This window comes from Falco punctatus, assembly GCF_963210335.1.
Source record: "Falco punctatus genome assembly, chromosome: 2".
NCBI classification, from domain to species: Eukaryota; Metazoa; Chordata; class Aves; order Falconiformes; family Falconidae; genus Falco; species Falco punctatus.
In genome coordinates, this window is record NC_137581.1 from 104,620,811 (window position 1) to 104,635,626 (window position 14,816).

A 14,816-nucleotide genomic window follows, 5' to 3' on the forward strand; every position below is an offset into this window, starting at 1 on the left:
TCCAGGCTTATTGAGTCTGATTAAGAGAATGACAAGAGGTGATTAACAGTCACCTACCACACCTTTGCAGTGGAGACAGAAAACAGTGGGGTGAAATTCTTCTCAACAGTGATAAATAGCATAACAAAGGCAACAGTCACAAGCTGCAGGTGGGCATGTTCAGACCAGATACTAGAAACACTTACATGATGGGAGGGAAATGAAGCACTGAAACAAATTACACCAAGACAAGAGGGTGAGGAATCTCCATCCTTGTGGTTTGAGACTGAGTTAGACAAAGCCGTGCCTGACCCGATCTAGGATTGGCACCAAGCCTGCTTCAAGGAGGAGGCTGGACCAGATAAATTTTAGAGGTTCCTTCCAAGTAATCTTTCCATGATCTCCAAATTAAAGGTGAATACTACCTTGGTTCTTGAAACCCCATTTTCTCCTCTGCTATAAAACTATTGTGCACTTCTTAATGCAAGGATTTTAAAGTCTACTGCTTGAAGAAACAGCCAGCCATTTGAAAAGGGCTCCACTTAGAACTTTTTATGAAACAATAAAACAATACAGTAAAATCAATGGGGATTTGGACTGCTACCAGATATTCCCCTAATCATGCAAAAAGAAGGTACTGTTCAAAATGCTTTCTAACATGTGACTAATGTTCTCGGTTTAGCAGCATGAGGGTTCATTATTAAATATTTATGTGACTATAATTGCTGTGATTTTTATAGTACAAATTACAATGCTAAATATAATCTGATGAAGTTAAACCTTTCCACAAATTAAATTTATTTTCTGTAGACATTAGTTTTGAAGTTTTCCTATAACAAAAATTTCTAGGCCACTGAATACCTGAACTTCCATTGCCAATATGAACACATAAAGACAATGAAATTAAGTCTTCTAAGTAAGTAACATTTTATTGAGTGAATATACAATACTACAATATGCAGTAAAGAAACAACTGTGTTAATCTCATTGCAGAAGGACACTTAAGGCTCTTATTAAGATCATTTATACTGTTTCATTTATTCCATTTTTCTTCTCTTTTTGAACACCCTTCAAACCTAAAACCAATGTTTACTGGGAGATGACCCACAAAATAAAACAGGGTCTTCTACGGTGAACAGGGATTCCCTTTAATAGGAGACTACAAAGAACATGCTGGTTGTTAGATTTTAGTTAATGACACTATGTTTTCCCTGTCTTATATCAAGGTCTGAATCCGAATCCACCCTGTATTATTGAAAGAAGGAGAATATTTTGAGGGGGGAGACTGGGGGTTAACTATGAATGCATACTTCGTTTCTTCTATGCTTGCTGCAGTTACACCATTTTCTCTCATTCTTCAACTGTATAAATCAGACTGTATCCTACCCTAGTCTATCTCATATATGCCAGAATCAAGAATCTCTTGCACTTCCTTGTAGGGCAGAAAGAATTACTTGCATTTCAGTTTTTCCTGCCTGTTTTTCTGCTGTTCCTAATGTGGAGATCCTGTTGTAGAGCCAATATTCCATTTGAAATTTGCAACACAAAACTGGAGTTGAAAAGGGTCTTCTACATTCCAAACTCCATCTGTGATTTCTTTGTTACTGAGAGATCTTGAGAAAAAGGTGAGGTAGGCCTCCCTGAATTCATAGCAGACAAACCTTGTATCTTCTAAGCATGAAGTCCACAGTAGTTTCCACCGTGCATCTGGAGTACATTAGGTCAAATATGTATATGCTGGCTAACAGTGCAGCAAGCCCAGAGTATTGAGGACCATATTACTGCTCAAGAAAGGCAGGTATGGGAGACCTTGGTACATTCTGGAAATACATTGACATGTGACATGGGTGACTTCCCACCTGAGTCAAGACACCACACTTCTGCATCACCACAGTCACCAGCAAATGGGGCTTGCCAATCTGAGGGCAGAACTGTGCCCAGGTGCAGAGCTTTAGATGGAGCTGATTTCCACCTGACCGACTTCACAGAGTGAGTTCAGATCTGTTTTCAAGAGGCTGAGCAGGCAAGCTCCTTTCAGTGTGACACAACCGCCACTTGAAGCTGGTAAGACTGGGTAAGCATCTGGTGACTGCTTTTAGTAGAGCAGGGTGTAAGTCAGATCCAAACAAACAACTTATCCTAAAATAATAACTGATTACTGGTCCAAATATCTTGACTTTTTATCACAAACAAACACACAAAAAACACCACAAAAACCCCACCCCTCCACCCAAACCTTACAGAAAATGCTTTCAAAGGCTAAGAAAATGACAGTTTACTTTTAATTGCACCATCTTCCTACTGTCAGCCAAGTTCTGCACAGCTACAATGATCTTTTCTATCCTTTGAGACTTTGCAACAGATTTAAGATATTTCATGAAACTCCCTAGTTTTTTTTACTTATCACAATTGTTATATTATTATATATATAGTTTATATTATTACTAGTCATATATATTATTTTATATATAGTGAATTGTTATACAATTCACTAGTTTTCTTATAGTGTTACAAAACTGCACTATGTTAGAGATAAAAATAAGAGATGGCCTTTCTTAACTAGATGGACATAAAACACCTAAGAAAATTAACATTTTTTTTTTATTACTACAAATATATCTGTACTATCACAAAGCTCCAAGAGAGATATATCAAGAATTCAGGAATTCTTAATGCTAAGCCAAAGGAATATCTGCAGAGCACAAAAATTTCTAATGCTCTGCTCATAGAAGTAGTGATTTTTTTTAACAGGCAAATTAATGTGCGTTAACAAGCCTTGCATGTCAATTGAGAGTGTTATTTGAAACTCCCAACATTTTTCAGTTTTAATTCTGCATACTAATAGTACTAAACAGAACAACATATATAAAATCTACATCTTTTCTCAATTTTACCAATGTACAATTATGTACTATAAAATACCAATTACTTAATTATTAGAAATGTAATGCATGATTTTCTCTTTTCTAAACTACTTACTCATTTTTATGTTCCAAACAAGCCACTAAGCCTGAACGCCAACAAAAGTGATTTCCTATGCACTTCTCTTAAATGGTGCATTATCACTGACCAGATTTTTTAAACTGGAAGCTCTCATTAATACTAATTGTCCTATGACCAATTTGCTGCAGTCTTGGAGTTACCTAAGAAGCAGGTTATGACATAGGAGTTCTGTCTTTCAGTTTCTGTCCTCTAACCTATGCAATTTTCAACTCCAGAGTACACAAAGTGTGAGAAAAAGATACCTGCTCTGTTACTAAATGCAGGAGCTGGAAAAAATATCACCACCACCACTTGAGGAAAGAACAAACCAGCTCCTGGTGATTGCTATCATCAAGCATGTCATCCTCACAGCAACAAGCAAAGGGACTAAAATGTGATGCCAAATGTGTCTTTTAGTGACATTCAGTACTGTCAAAAAGCAAAGACCTCAAGGTTGACATGAGTGATGATTTCAACAACTGTTCTTTTGCTTCTTACATGCAAAGATAATTTTCATTCATAACTTTTTCTTCCTCATCCCCATTCTATTTCTGCATCCTATACTTTATTTCATGCCAACGGAGAAAGAGTAGAGAGGAAAAAAGTGATAAAAAGGAGATTAATTTAGTGATATCATGAAATGTAATACAGATAGGGATATGCTATCTCTCCGTCCTCATTATTGAATGCAGCAGAATGCAAACTCTGTTCATAACTACTCTGCCTTTCAGTGACCTTGAAGATACTTAAAGAATATGCTATCCTCCAGGAACATTTTTCTGTTTCATATTAAAAATGCAGCAGAAGTTTATATATGTATAAATATTCCATAAATGTAGTTTACCTTTTTGTAAAGCATATTAGCAATGCAAAATAAATGCAGATGAATACAATACAGATTTGAAAGACAAAATTTGCAGCTGCACCGTGTGTTTCATTTATCAGTTACTTATATCCAGTATTGCACTGCATCACTTTTAACAAGATTTACCTTTCCAAGCCAGATCAGCAAGACCTTTACATCAGTTCAGAATGTGCACTGCAAATTTGCTTGAGAGTGTCCCATCATAAAAAGCCTGAAAAGGTCTAAACACAGAGTAGCCAGGAGTAATCATAACAGAGGAACAACAGGTGAAATGTATTTGGAAAAAGGGATTCTCCACTTAATTGCTTCTTAAAATATTTACTACATGCTTCTTGAAATCAAAGTATCTTGCATTTGTTCTTACAGATTTCAAAGTCCGTGTTTTTAAAAAATAAACACACTTGAACATAAATCACGTTTTGCAATGAGCTTTGACTGTTTGACTAAATGCAATTGCAAAAACAGAATTACAAGCTATTGAAGAGGAGAGAAGCCTCAGATATTGGAAGTGTTTATATCTACATAACACTCAGTTGCTTTTAGTTATGAACTCCTGCTGTGAAGTAAATTGTCTGGGTTCTCTTCTTATGACATTTTCTTCAGCTTTGAATTTTGAAAGTACGTTTCATTCTCCTAATGTTTTAGGTCTGTATAAAAATATGAAATACTTAAATGTAGATTCCCCTTTACGTTTCTTCTCACTTTCCAGTCCCTCTAATCGGTCCATGTAATTTATTTTAAGACATTTATTAACAGACCAACCTTACCACCCACATGAGACTTTTACAGCAAAGATTAAGCTGGTCAGAGGCCAAGAATAGTATAGAGACAGAATGAGAGGGCTGAATAACTTTCTTACATGCAGGTGTACACACAAATTAATTTCTATAAGAAATGATCTTTTCCCTACCATTTAATAGTACTATATATTGGTTGTAAATTGCATCCATTCTATCACATTTTTTTCTCTTAATTGTATGACATATTGCAAATGGTATCACACAATTTTATCCCAAGAATTCAGATTTATTAACATTAAGGACTTCTTATTTGTAGGGCATCTTACATCACTATAGCTTAATAATATATGTATATGCAACTCCCGCATTCTTGTAATTTGAAAGTTGGTTTAAGTTGAGAAAACGATTTTTGAATCCACCTAATTATACAGTTTCTTTTGAAAAAGAAAAGTCATATAGTACCATAAGTATTTTAACTTATATCAGGAATGATCTATTTATTTTTTCAGTATTATCATTTATTACCTATTGACAACGGACAATTTCTTAAAAAGTTAATTTAAGTAAATTTGACAATGTGACAATCCATGTGACATTTTAAAATCCTCCATGTTGTGTCTGAATTGCTCAGGTACAAGTTGGGTATAAAGTGACAACAAATTTTTGGGGTTTGGTTTTCCATTTTTTTTTAATCCAGGTTTTCAATGGTCTGAAATTGACTGCCTAATGGTCTGCTAAATGGAGAACCAGATTCCAAAGCTGAATTCAGAACCCAGGAGTGTTTTCTGAATTACTTATGGCATCATTTAACATGTACAAAAATCTCAGAGACTTCAGGTGCTTCTAAATTTCTGCAATACATACATGATATTCCAGAAATGAAGAAACACTTCTCAGGAATAGACAGTGTCATTTTAGACCTGAATGTGATCACAATTTATGTCATAGGAAGCCAAATCTGACAGATATGCCAAGGAATTCAATATCTCAAATACTTACTAAAAATGCATTTCCCCAAATTTTGACAGGCAGCTACAGGAACAGGTTAATAAACATTTTTTTTCCTTCTGCTTTTAGCAGCTTGCACTAGACATTATTGAAGATTTTCAACTATTAAAACAATTTTGAATGCTGACCTAGGCTACCAAAATATTTGCAACTTATTTCTGTTTGATCTACAAATTATACAGATATACTATACTTAATCTTTAAACTCATTATGAAAACTATTTAATGATATGGGGTTCATATCCCTCAGGAATCCATTTGAAAGTCTTCCCAGTTTAAAGATGAAGTATTGTTACACTGGGAGAGCGTTTTAGTAATCAATGGGGTACATACTTTCATGCTTCAGTACAAAAGAAGCAAAAAGTACAAACCCTAAAATCTAAGATGTAGTACATGACAATTCAATTTCCTCCCTGTGACAATAATAAGATCCAGTAATTGATATATTTTACCATAAGAAAGAATATCTTTTTCCATAATGGTGTTTCTGAAATCTCAGTGGAAAACCATGTACTATAAAATTGTAGTCTTCTGAGAGAATATCTGTTTGTGTGATGTCTGTCAGAAACTCTTGCTTAAAGACAGAATATGAAGTTCAGTAGTTTTACCCAAAACTCTTAACTGCACAGACACAGGAAAAAACACCATTTCATTGCTTGGAACATTATATGTACTATAAAAAGTAAAAAAGAAAATGGAATGACCTTATTTTAAAATCACTGAATATTTTTTGACTAGAAGGATTATAATAAGATTTGCCTACACTCAGGCATGCCTTCTCACTGGCATAGCCAATTCAAAAGTAAAAAGCATTACAGAGCTAGAACACTTCAAGTTTTAATTACCTCATCAACACTGGTATGTCCATAACTTCCTCTAACTTTAAGGACACGTACAGTAAAAAGAGTAACAGTACCAGGCATAACACACAGCACAGCAATTCAAAAACATATCTTGTGTAACAGAAAATCCTTTCTCTACTAGAACATGCCTAAAAAAAAATAGATGTTAAATGCATGTGAAAAAATAATACAGATGAGACCTTGTTTAAGAAATGCCTTGTTTCTCAAACGAACCACTAAATATGTATTTTCCATTAATAGAGAAATTCAAAACTCAGGACAAAGCCCTAACAAAACTTGGAAGCTGGCTTTGCTGTGACCTGCGGGGTTTGGAGCCAATGATCACAAGGTCCCTTTGCTTCAAAATCATTCTATGATTTCACAGAGTACATGAAATTTAATGTACTTAGATGAAAAAAAATGAACTGAACCTGCTGAGATTTGAATGTGAAATAACAAAGAATTACTAATTCCAGATGTGATCTCCAACTTGTCAAGAAGCAGAGAGAAAAGAAGTTGTTATGTTGAAAGCAAGTACCCGCAGTAGTGCTTAAAGTCTGAGAACCCCTTAATAGTTAAAACCAAAATATTATATTTATTGATCTTCAATTTGCAAAAGATAAGATGCTGTACAAACTTTCTTAGTATTTTTTTCTTAAGAAAAATGCCTTTGATTCTTTCTATATGTTATGTTTATTTTTCAGATATGTAACATAATACCACTTGTAGTTCACCTGTCAATGGATTTCATTTTCTTGTACAAAGAACAGACTTCAACATTTGTTAGGCTGTAATGTTTTTCATCCTTTCATTTTGCATTATAATGGAAAGTTTTAAAAACGCTTATATTTAACAAAATATTAAACTGCTTTTCGTACATAGCCTGATTATGCTACCACAAGACTTTCAAAATTGTCTGCTTCAACAAAATACTCAGTAAAAAAAAAATTGTAAGCATATGTTGATGAAGCATCGCTGGCATGTTTTGATATTACTGCATGAAATATATTTACAAATAATACACTCATTATTGAATCACATTATATTTGGTGCATTATTTCATAAAACATCTACTTTTTGCCATCCAAAGAAGAAAGAGAAAATATGATTGACGATTAAAATTCAAAAGACATAAATAGATTCAGAAAAGCAGCTTTCATATCATGTTCATTTTCTGTATTCTTTCTTCTACCCCATGTTTTTGGAAATGTAGTTTAACTTTAGATTATATAATTTTTCCATTATAGAAAATATTTTATGTTAATATCCTACAAATGCTGCCTTATAACTCCAGGAATAATTTGGTTAAAAGACTTGTAACCCAACAGAATACTTCCTGAAAAAAAACAAGACTTAGAGACACTAGTTAAGACCAGCTGTTTTGTTTTGTTTGGTGGGTTTTGTTGTTTAATTTTCAGAAAAAATATACTATACGAGACATTTTTCATTTTTAAAGTAGAAAGTTAAGAATAATGTAAGGTTGTCACATTGTGTAGTTACCTGAACTTAGTGCACTAAAAATTATGTCAGAATAGGCATTCTTTGAGTAAGTTATTTTTAGGACATCACTACATATTAATATCCTCAGATTCATCAGTGACTAACATGACTACACCTAATTTTACATTATTATACCAGTAGGCAAATGCTTTAAGAAAAAACAAACAAACAAACAACACCTTATGTAAAAAATGGCAAGGTATTCAAAATAGGTTCTGTATTTTCATCTGCCACTAATTTATGAAGTTTACACTGTTAAAGAAAAACATGAATGACTGAAATGTATTGTCTCCTTCTAAACTACAATTTACTTCTCCTTTCTTATTATTGTTTAATAATAGTGTTTTGCAAGGTGTAATTGTAAAGATGCTGTAACTTTACCATCTGTAAGTCCTGCTATATGCACTTTCCTGAAGTAATTTCATGCTACAATTTGCTACCAATATAAGAAATTCTAAATCATCTAGACATTGCTGCTTTAGGAGCTTCCTTAAAAACTCAGAAAACCTCGAACCTTTTTAAAATGTTGCTAAACATTTTAAAACATTAAATAAATGAGTAGACTTTCCTTTACCTGTTCTTCAAGCAGACTTCCCTATTTATTGAGATTTTATGTAAAATAATAATAATTTAATTTCAAAAATTAAAAAGTACAAAAAATTAGAATTCTATCAAACCATTCCTAAAAAATCATGAAAAGCAATAGATGAAAATAAATATTAAAAGAGCTGTTTTGATTTTAAATCTGAGAATTTTCAAACACAAAAACAATACACAAATACTAAATACACTATATGCATGAGATGAATATCATATCAAAAAGCTATTGACCTAATGAAAGGACAGCAGAAAGTTGTGAAAATCTCTTAAAAGAAGACTGCATTTTTTCCCTTTCAGAGAGGGGAGTAAAAATACTTGCTGCAGTTTGGAGGAAGCAAGAGAAAGAATAGGGGGAGACACATGTGAGAGAGAGATTACTGGCTACATAATTCCCCAAATGTGTGTCTCTGTTCCCTAAAATGAAAATGCCAACCATTCACATATCCCATAGGTGAATTTCCATTATCATCTTAATATGGTCTGGGGTTTTACTGTATTATGTTACTCTGTCACCAGCAAGTTGAGGGGCACTAGAAATGCAGAAACTAGTTTTCCTTGGAATTTCATTCCTATATAAAATTTAATGCTTTGAAAAGAAAGATCCATTGACACATTTCTCTGTCTGTCTGTAAATGTGAAAAAGGAATGAAAAATGGCTAGTTTCAGAGGCCATACCCATTATATTCTGAGTTTGACTGACTGCAAAATGAAGTTTTATGTATTCCTGTTGAAGACATGCAAGTTTTCAGAGTGTATTTTTTTCAGGTTTCAAGCACACCTCCACAGTGGTTTAAGGACTGTGTATAAGCCAAGTCCTTTTCTTTATGAATGCGTTATTTGCTACCTGTGAACCAGAATTAGTAGTGTTTATAATGCTATTAAGATGAAACAAGACCTTGATGGATTTTCAATTAGTTATACCATTGGTGCTTTCTGAGGGACTGAAGGGACTTTTGGAACTGAATTTCACTGTCATTTTCAGTCTCTGAGTCCATTCCATTTCTTCCTTGGAAAACTCAATACTGTTTGAAAGGGAAAAAATAGTGAAGGCTTTTTCTTATTAAATCTACGCTGGTTACTCAGAAACTGATAAGTGAACGTCATTTAAAAAAAATAATAAAACTCCACAGAAGATTGTGGTAAGACAACTTTTCCCAGCAAAGGTATCTTCACCTTCTCACTCGTTTCTTAGTGTCTACGGAAGAAAGCATGGCAAATGCTCTTCGCTGGTTCTTATCTCCTTCTTGATGGTGGATGGGCAATATCCCACACTCAAGGGATTTACCAGCTCTCTGGCTGAAAGGATGCAAACTCTTCTCGGAGAATGAACTTTGCCAATATTATGTGCATTTCTGTTACTTCAAGATTAGTGGACTTTGTACTACTGACAGGGTCATAAATGTCTGGACCCTGAGGGCACTGTTAGCTCTGACTGTCCCTGCTCACCCACCTGTCCTCTGGACTCCAGCCCACAGGGAGACCCTACTGCATTGTCACTGTAAAGTGGAGCTACGAACAGATTTGCAGCTACCCTGCAACAAAACAGTTTGCATAATCAGAAAAGCACCTAACAACTGCAGAGAAATCTGGCTATCATTTGCTCACTGATCTCTTGATGAACTATGATAAGTGTTGATTATGACTTTTAAATCCCTAAAGAGTCTGAAGTTGGTGTATCAGAATGATTGCTTCACTTTCTGTGCTCTCCTTCAATAGCTGCAATCAGCACACACTTCCAAATGAAATCTTCTTCATTATAAAAGACAAAGGAGAGGGAATAGAGAAACAGATATTTTTGGCTACAGCTCCAAGACTCTGGGATTTTCTCTTTAATTTAATCTGAAAACAGTTCAGACTAGTAGAGATTGAGACAAAAGCTACCTTTTGAGGGATTCTTTTAAGAAACTGGCAGCGTTCTTCCTAGATGAAAAGAATTGCAGGCTGTTTGAACAGATTTGCACTGAATCCATTTCATACTCTTTAATTTTTCTGATTAAACTTATTCGTATTTACTGGATGATTGATTACATAAGAATGTCTAATAGCTTTGGTAAGCATCTATTGTATTTTTCATTTAAATACACCCAGTTAATTATAATCCTACTTGTAGAAAGTTTTATACATAGCTATTGCACCACAATCATAAGAGCATTAATGACTTGTTAGCATTATTATCAATCAATTTCAAAAACCTTTTTGAACATCTATTCATTATTCATTAACATTTTATTTATAAACTAACTTCTGTAGGCACATTTCCACAATGTTTGTTTCATTTAAAAATATAGTTTTCATTTATTTTATGAGTTTATGGCTGTTCTCTGTGCCTGTATGAAGACAACTACACTATTCCTTCTGGTAATAGTAGAGAGGGACCAGAAGACCCAGTTTAGTCTTGACAATCTCTGTATTGGAAGGCTAAGAGCCTCCCAGGTACTATTTTCTCCTGCATGTAAGTTTTTCTGCCTCCTTCCCCTAAAAGATGGTCTTGGAATTTACACATTACCTATGCTGGCAAGAAAGGGCTGCAGTGCTGTTTTATCACTCCTGAGTTAAATCAGTCTGATAAAAAGACATCCTGTAAAATTTCATCGTAGTTTATCACTGGCTGCTGGGAAAAAATCATGACTCATGCATTATGTATGCATCATTACTTGAGCTGTGCAAGCAGTTAACTGTCCTTGTGTAAACAGCATTTATATCTTAATCTTAGCCATAAACTTGCCCCTTAAATGTAAAAAAAAAAAAAAAAATTTCCACTAAGGAATATTGACCAAGATGAAAATTATGATGACCCAACTACAAATCCTAATACAAAATACTGACTGTGTGTAGTCTAAACATTCTCGTCACTCAGCTGAGAAGATGTTGAGGCATGGTAGAAAAGTGGTCCATAGTTCCCTAAGCACAATGAGAAACTGTCTCAAAAACATTTATTTTTTTTTAATCATTCAGAAGACTTGAAAGTATCCTAAATGTCTCAAAAAGCATAAAGAAAAAAAAAAAAAAAGCCTTCATACTAAGAGAAGCTTCTTTAAAAAATGTTTCAGTAACCGAAAAGAGGGTTTTAGAAGAGGATATCTCAACATTTTCTTACAGTGACATTGTAAGTATGCTAAAACGTAAATGGAGAGAAGTTTAAACATGCTTTAGAAAACTTGCTGAAACTCTCTGAATGCTCAGAAAACAAGTGAAGGCTAATCTGTTCTGAAATCCTCCAGTTACACTTAGCAGTATTTTTGTCAAAAAACCTCCCACAAATACTGTTTTTTGGCATGTCCACCTCCAAAGACTTTTTCTGCTCCTGGCTGCTCAGTCTGTGTTTCAGTAACACATCTTGTTTTTCTGGTTTGGCCCTACAGCACCTCACAAATAGAACAAGTTTTTAACTCATTATAGAATATATGCAAGAACTTATGATAAATGAAACCAGATCCCTTTTGATTTCTCTATCAAATTACATAGTGTAGCACCAACAAGGTTTACAAAAACAAGATGCCTTCTGCATAGCAAATATTTGAAATTCTAAAGTAGTTTTTGATTTCTAAAGTAGTTCAGAGAGAAATTCAGAAAAAATACAAGATAAACAATCTCAATCTTTCTATGCAGGGGTATACAAAGAGATTTCAGAAAACATCATGAATTAATTATGGATCTAGCATTAATTTTTAAAATTGCCCACTGTCATCTCAGTAAAGTTTACCTTCCCAATATTTATCTAAGTATACCTATTTGTATACCAAGATAACTTCTCAGGTTTTTCATATTTACTATTTTTTGTCATCACTTGGAATAGTCTTTGATAATACATGCCATTAAGAAGTACTTTCAAGATGTCCAAAACTAGTGTGACCTCTCAGCGTTACAGCTAGGGACAATGACATGAAGAGGAAAATATGTACTTGAAAGAAGGTAAAGCCCCTGAAAACTTCCAAGCAAGAAAAGAGAATAAACTGAAAAAAAGTAAGGCAAATTGCACAAAAGGGAGATGTGGGGAAATAACATGACGGCATGCTGAAACTAATACAGCCTTCTTCTCAAAGGAGCTGTATATCCAATTTTAGTAGGGATGGCAGCAGAGATCCTAAATACTTACAGTCAACTTCACAGTGGTATTGTCTTCATAAGGGCTGCAGATACTTGTACCTGCTACTCTACTCTGCTTTTAAATATTAGAATAATTTGAAGAGATACTGCACTAAAATAATTCCAAGAAGATCAATTCATGTTATATAGAAATCTCCAAATGAATAAAACAACTGTATACAACAACTTAAAAACATGTCATGCCGAAAGAATGTTCAAAAATCAAAGTGTGAACTATTGAAGAAGGCAGCTCCTGTCAACTCCAATAACAACAAGGGTCTGTCAAGTATACATCTTTCCTAATGTAATCGCTGATTTTTTATAAACTTCACATTAACAGAAATTATAGGAAAGAAAGTTTTAGGGGGAAGGCCTTTTTTTTTTCTTCTGGATTTATCTTTAAATTGTCTGTGTGATTGCACTCTGCAGTCCCTGGGTTTGCTCTCATTTCAGTGCATTGTACCCTACTAACACAGACTGGTCACTTCAGGTTTTAGTATTTGGTATGTTGTAGTTCTCATCAAAGAAACTTACTGTGAATTCGTTGAAGGAAGTAGCTATGAGAAAAAAGTCTCAAACTTGGTCTGAAATGTAACATGAAAAGAAGGGAAGTGGTACACTAGTGTCCATTAATGTGTAAGCTCTGCAGCTAGAAGAAACACATTGTCTTCTTTAGATCTTCTAGTACTGAAAGAAACACAAGCTATACCGGACTGAAATGAATGCTGCTATGATTTACAGTTACTGTGTTTGGTTAAGAAAAACAAAAGATAAAAAGTCATTATGTTTCTTTGAATTTATGTTGATGGCATGTTCGTTACATGTGTTTTTTTGAAATAATGGTAATTTGGAACATGCTCTGCTCAATCCAGAATTTCTGTGTGTGGATTATGGGATGTGAAAGGGAAAAAAATAACACATATTAGATCATTTGCTACATTTTTTTCTCCCATTACTATGCTGATAGCTGCAACAATTCACCTCCTGCTGTATAAATCAGAAGGCTGTTGGGGCTGCTTTAACTTGCCCTACCTGTTAAAAATACCAAGGGGTAAATAAGAATGCAAGTGGTTACTGATCTATTGAATGTATTTTCTTAACATTACTCTGCATAAACACCCCAACTTGGAACAATTCTTGTCAATTTGGGGAGGCTTACACTGTTTTCTGACTTTAGAGAAGTGCAAAGAAGGCATCTAATGTTTGTTGAAAAATACTTTGTAGATACGCTTTTGAAACAGTCATCATGAATATTAACAGGTATGTAGAAAGGTTACTGAGTAGCTCAAAATCAGTAATTAATGCCCAGGATTAAATATTACATAATAGCGTACCTAAAATTTTTAAGTTAACTGCATATGTACTGCATATTCTCGAACTAACTGCTATGTGATTTCTACTCTTTGAAATTTATAGATTCAAAAATATTCTTATCTACTTGACTGAACAGTGAAAAATGCAAAATAATTGTAATTTTTTTCACTAAACTTTTTTAAAACTAAAAAGTAACAGTTGACTTTTACAAGATTACAGTAAAATTTCTAATCGGTGTAAAGAGGTCTGCATTAAAGTTAACTGAAGATACAGCTACCGGACTAAGACTAATGGAGAAATAAAGAATCAGCATATGCTTGCTTGCTTTCCCTTGACATTCTTTTCAGTTAAAATAATTCCATTTATTTTCTGTATACTTACTCTGAACTCCATGGGAGCGAACAATTTTCCAGGTTTCTGAGGCTACTTCTTTTACATCCACTTGGTAATGATGAATGGGCACACCTCCATGTGAATCTGGCTTATTGAATGAAACTTTGGCAGTGGTTTGTGACAACTCTAAAACTCGTACTCCATAAGGATTTGATGGCACATCTAAAAAAGTACAAACATCAATTTAATAATCAGCAGCAACTAGGCAGACCTAAACAGTTGATAATCTACCTCAAAAAGTCTCCTTAGCAATTTGAAGGGAAGAAAACATGATTATGATACAATAATGTTTGCATTAGATAAAGAACTTAAGCTTTCTAATACAGAACTATAAGAAAACCACACTTATTTTCTTTTATGCTGAAGTTATGCAAAAATATTTTCCATTTCTGCCTTTCTTTTATAGTATGATCCTTTTTAATAGCTAATTTAGTCATAAATCAGTGTAAGAGATTATTTGTTTACTGTATAATTATGTGAAAGAGAATATCAAACTTTATATAAAAT

The 14,816-nt window shown here is 33.9% G+C and overlaps 1 protein-coding gene across 2 annotated transcripts in view; it reads right to left on the minus strand.

Annotated features, from left to right (window-relative positions):
* Nucleotides 1–14,816, minus strand: part of NCAM2 (neural cell adhesion molecule 2) — a 316,785-nt gene that overhangs the window by 62,767 nt on the left and 239,202 nt on the right. For both annotated transcript variants that reach the window (XM_080374442.1, XM_080374443.1), the window contains exon 12: nucleotides 14,298–14,471. In XM_080374442.1, the coding sequence (XP_080230568.1) occupies nucleotides 14,298–14,471 (174 nt within the window). The remainder of the gene's footprint in view (nucleotides 1–14,297; nucleotides 14,472–14,816) is intronic.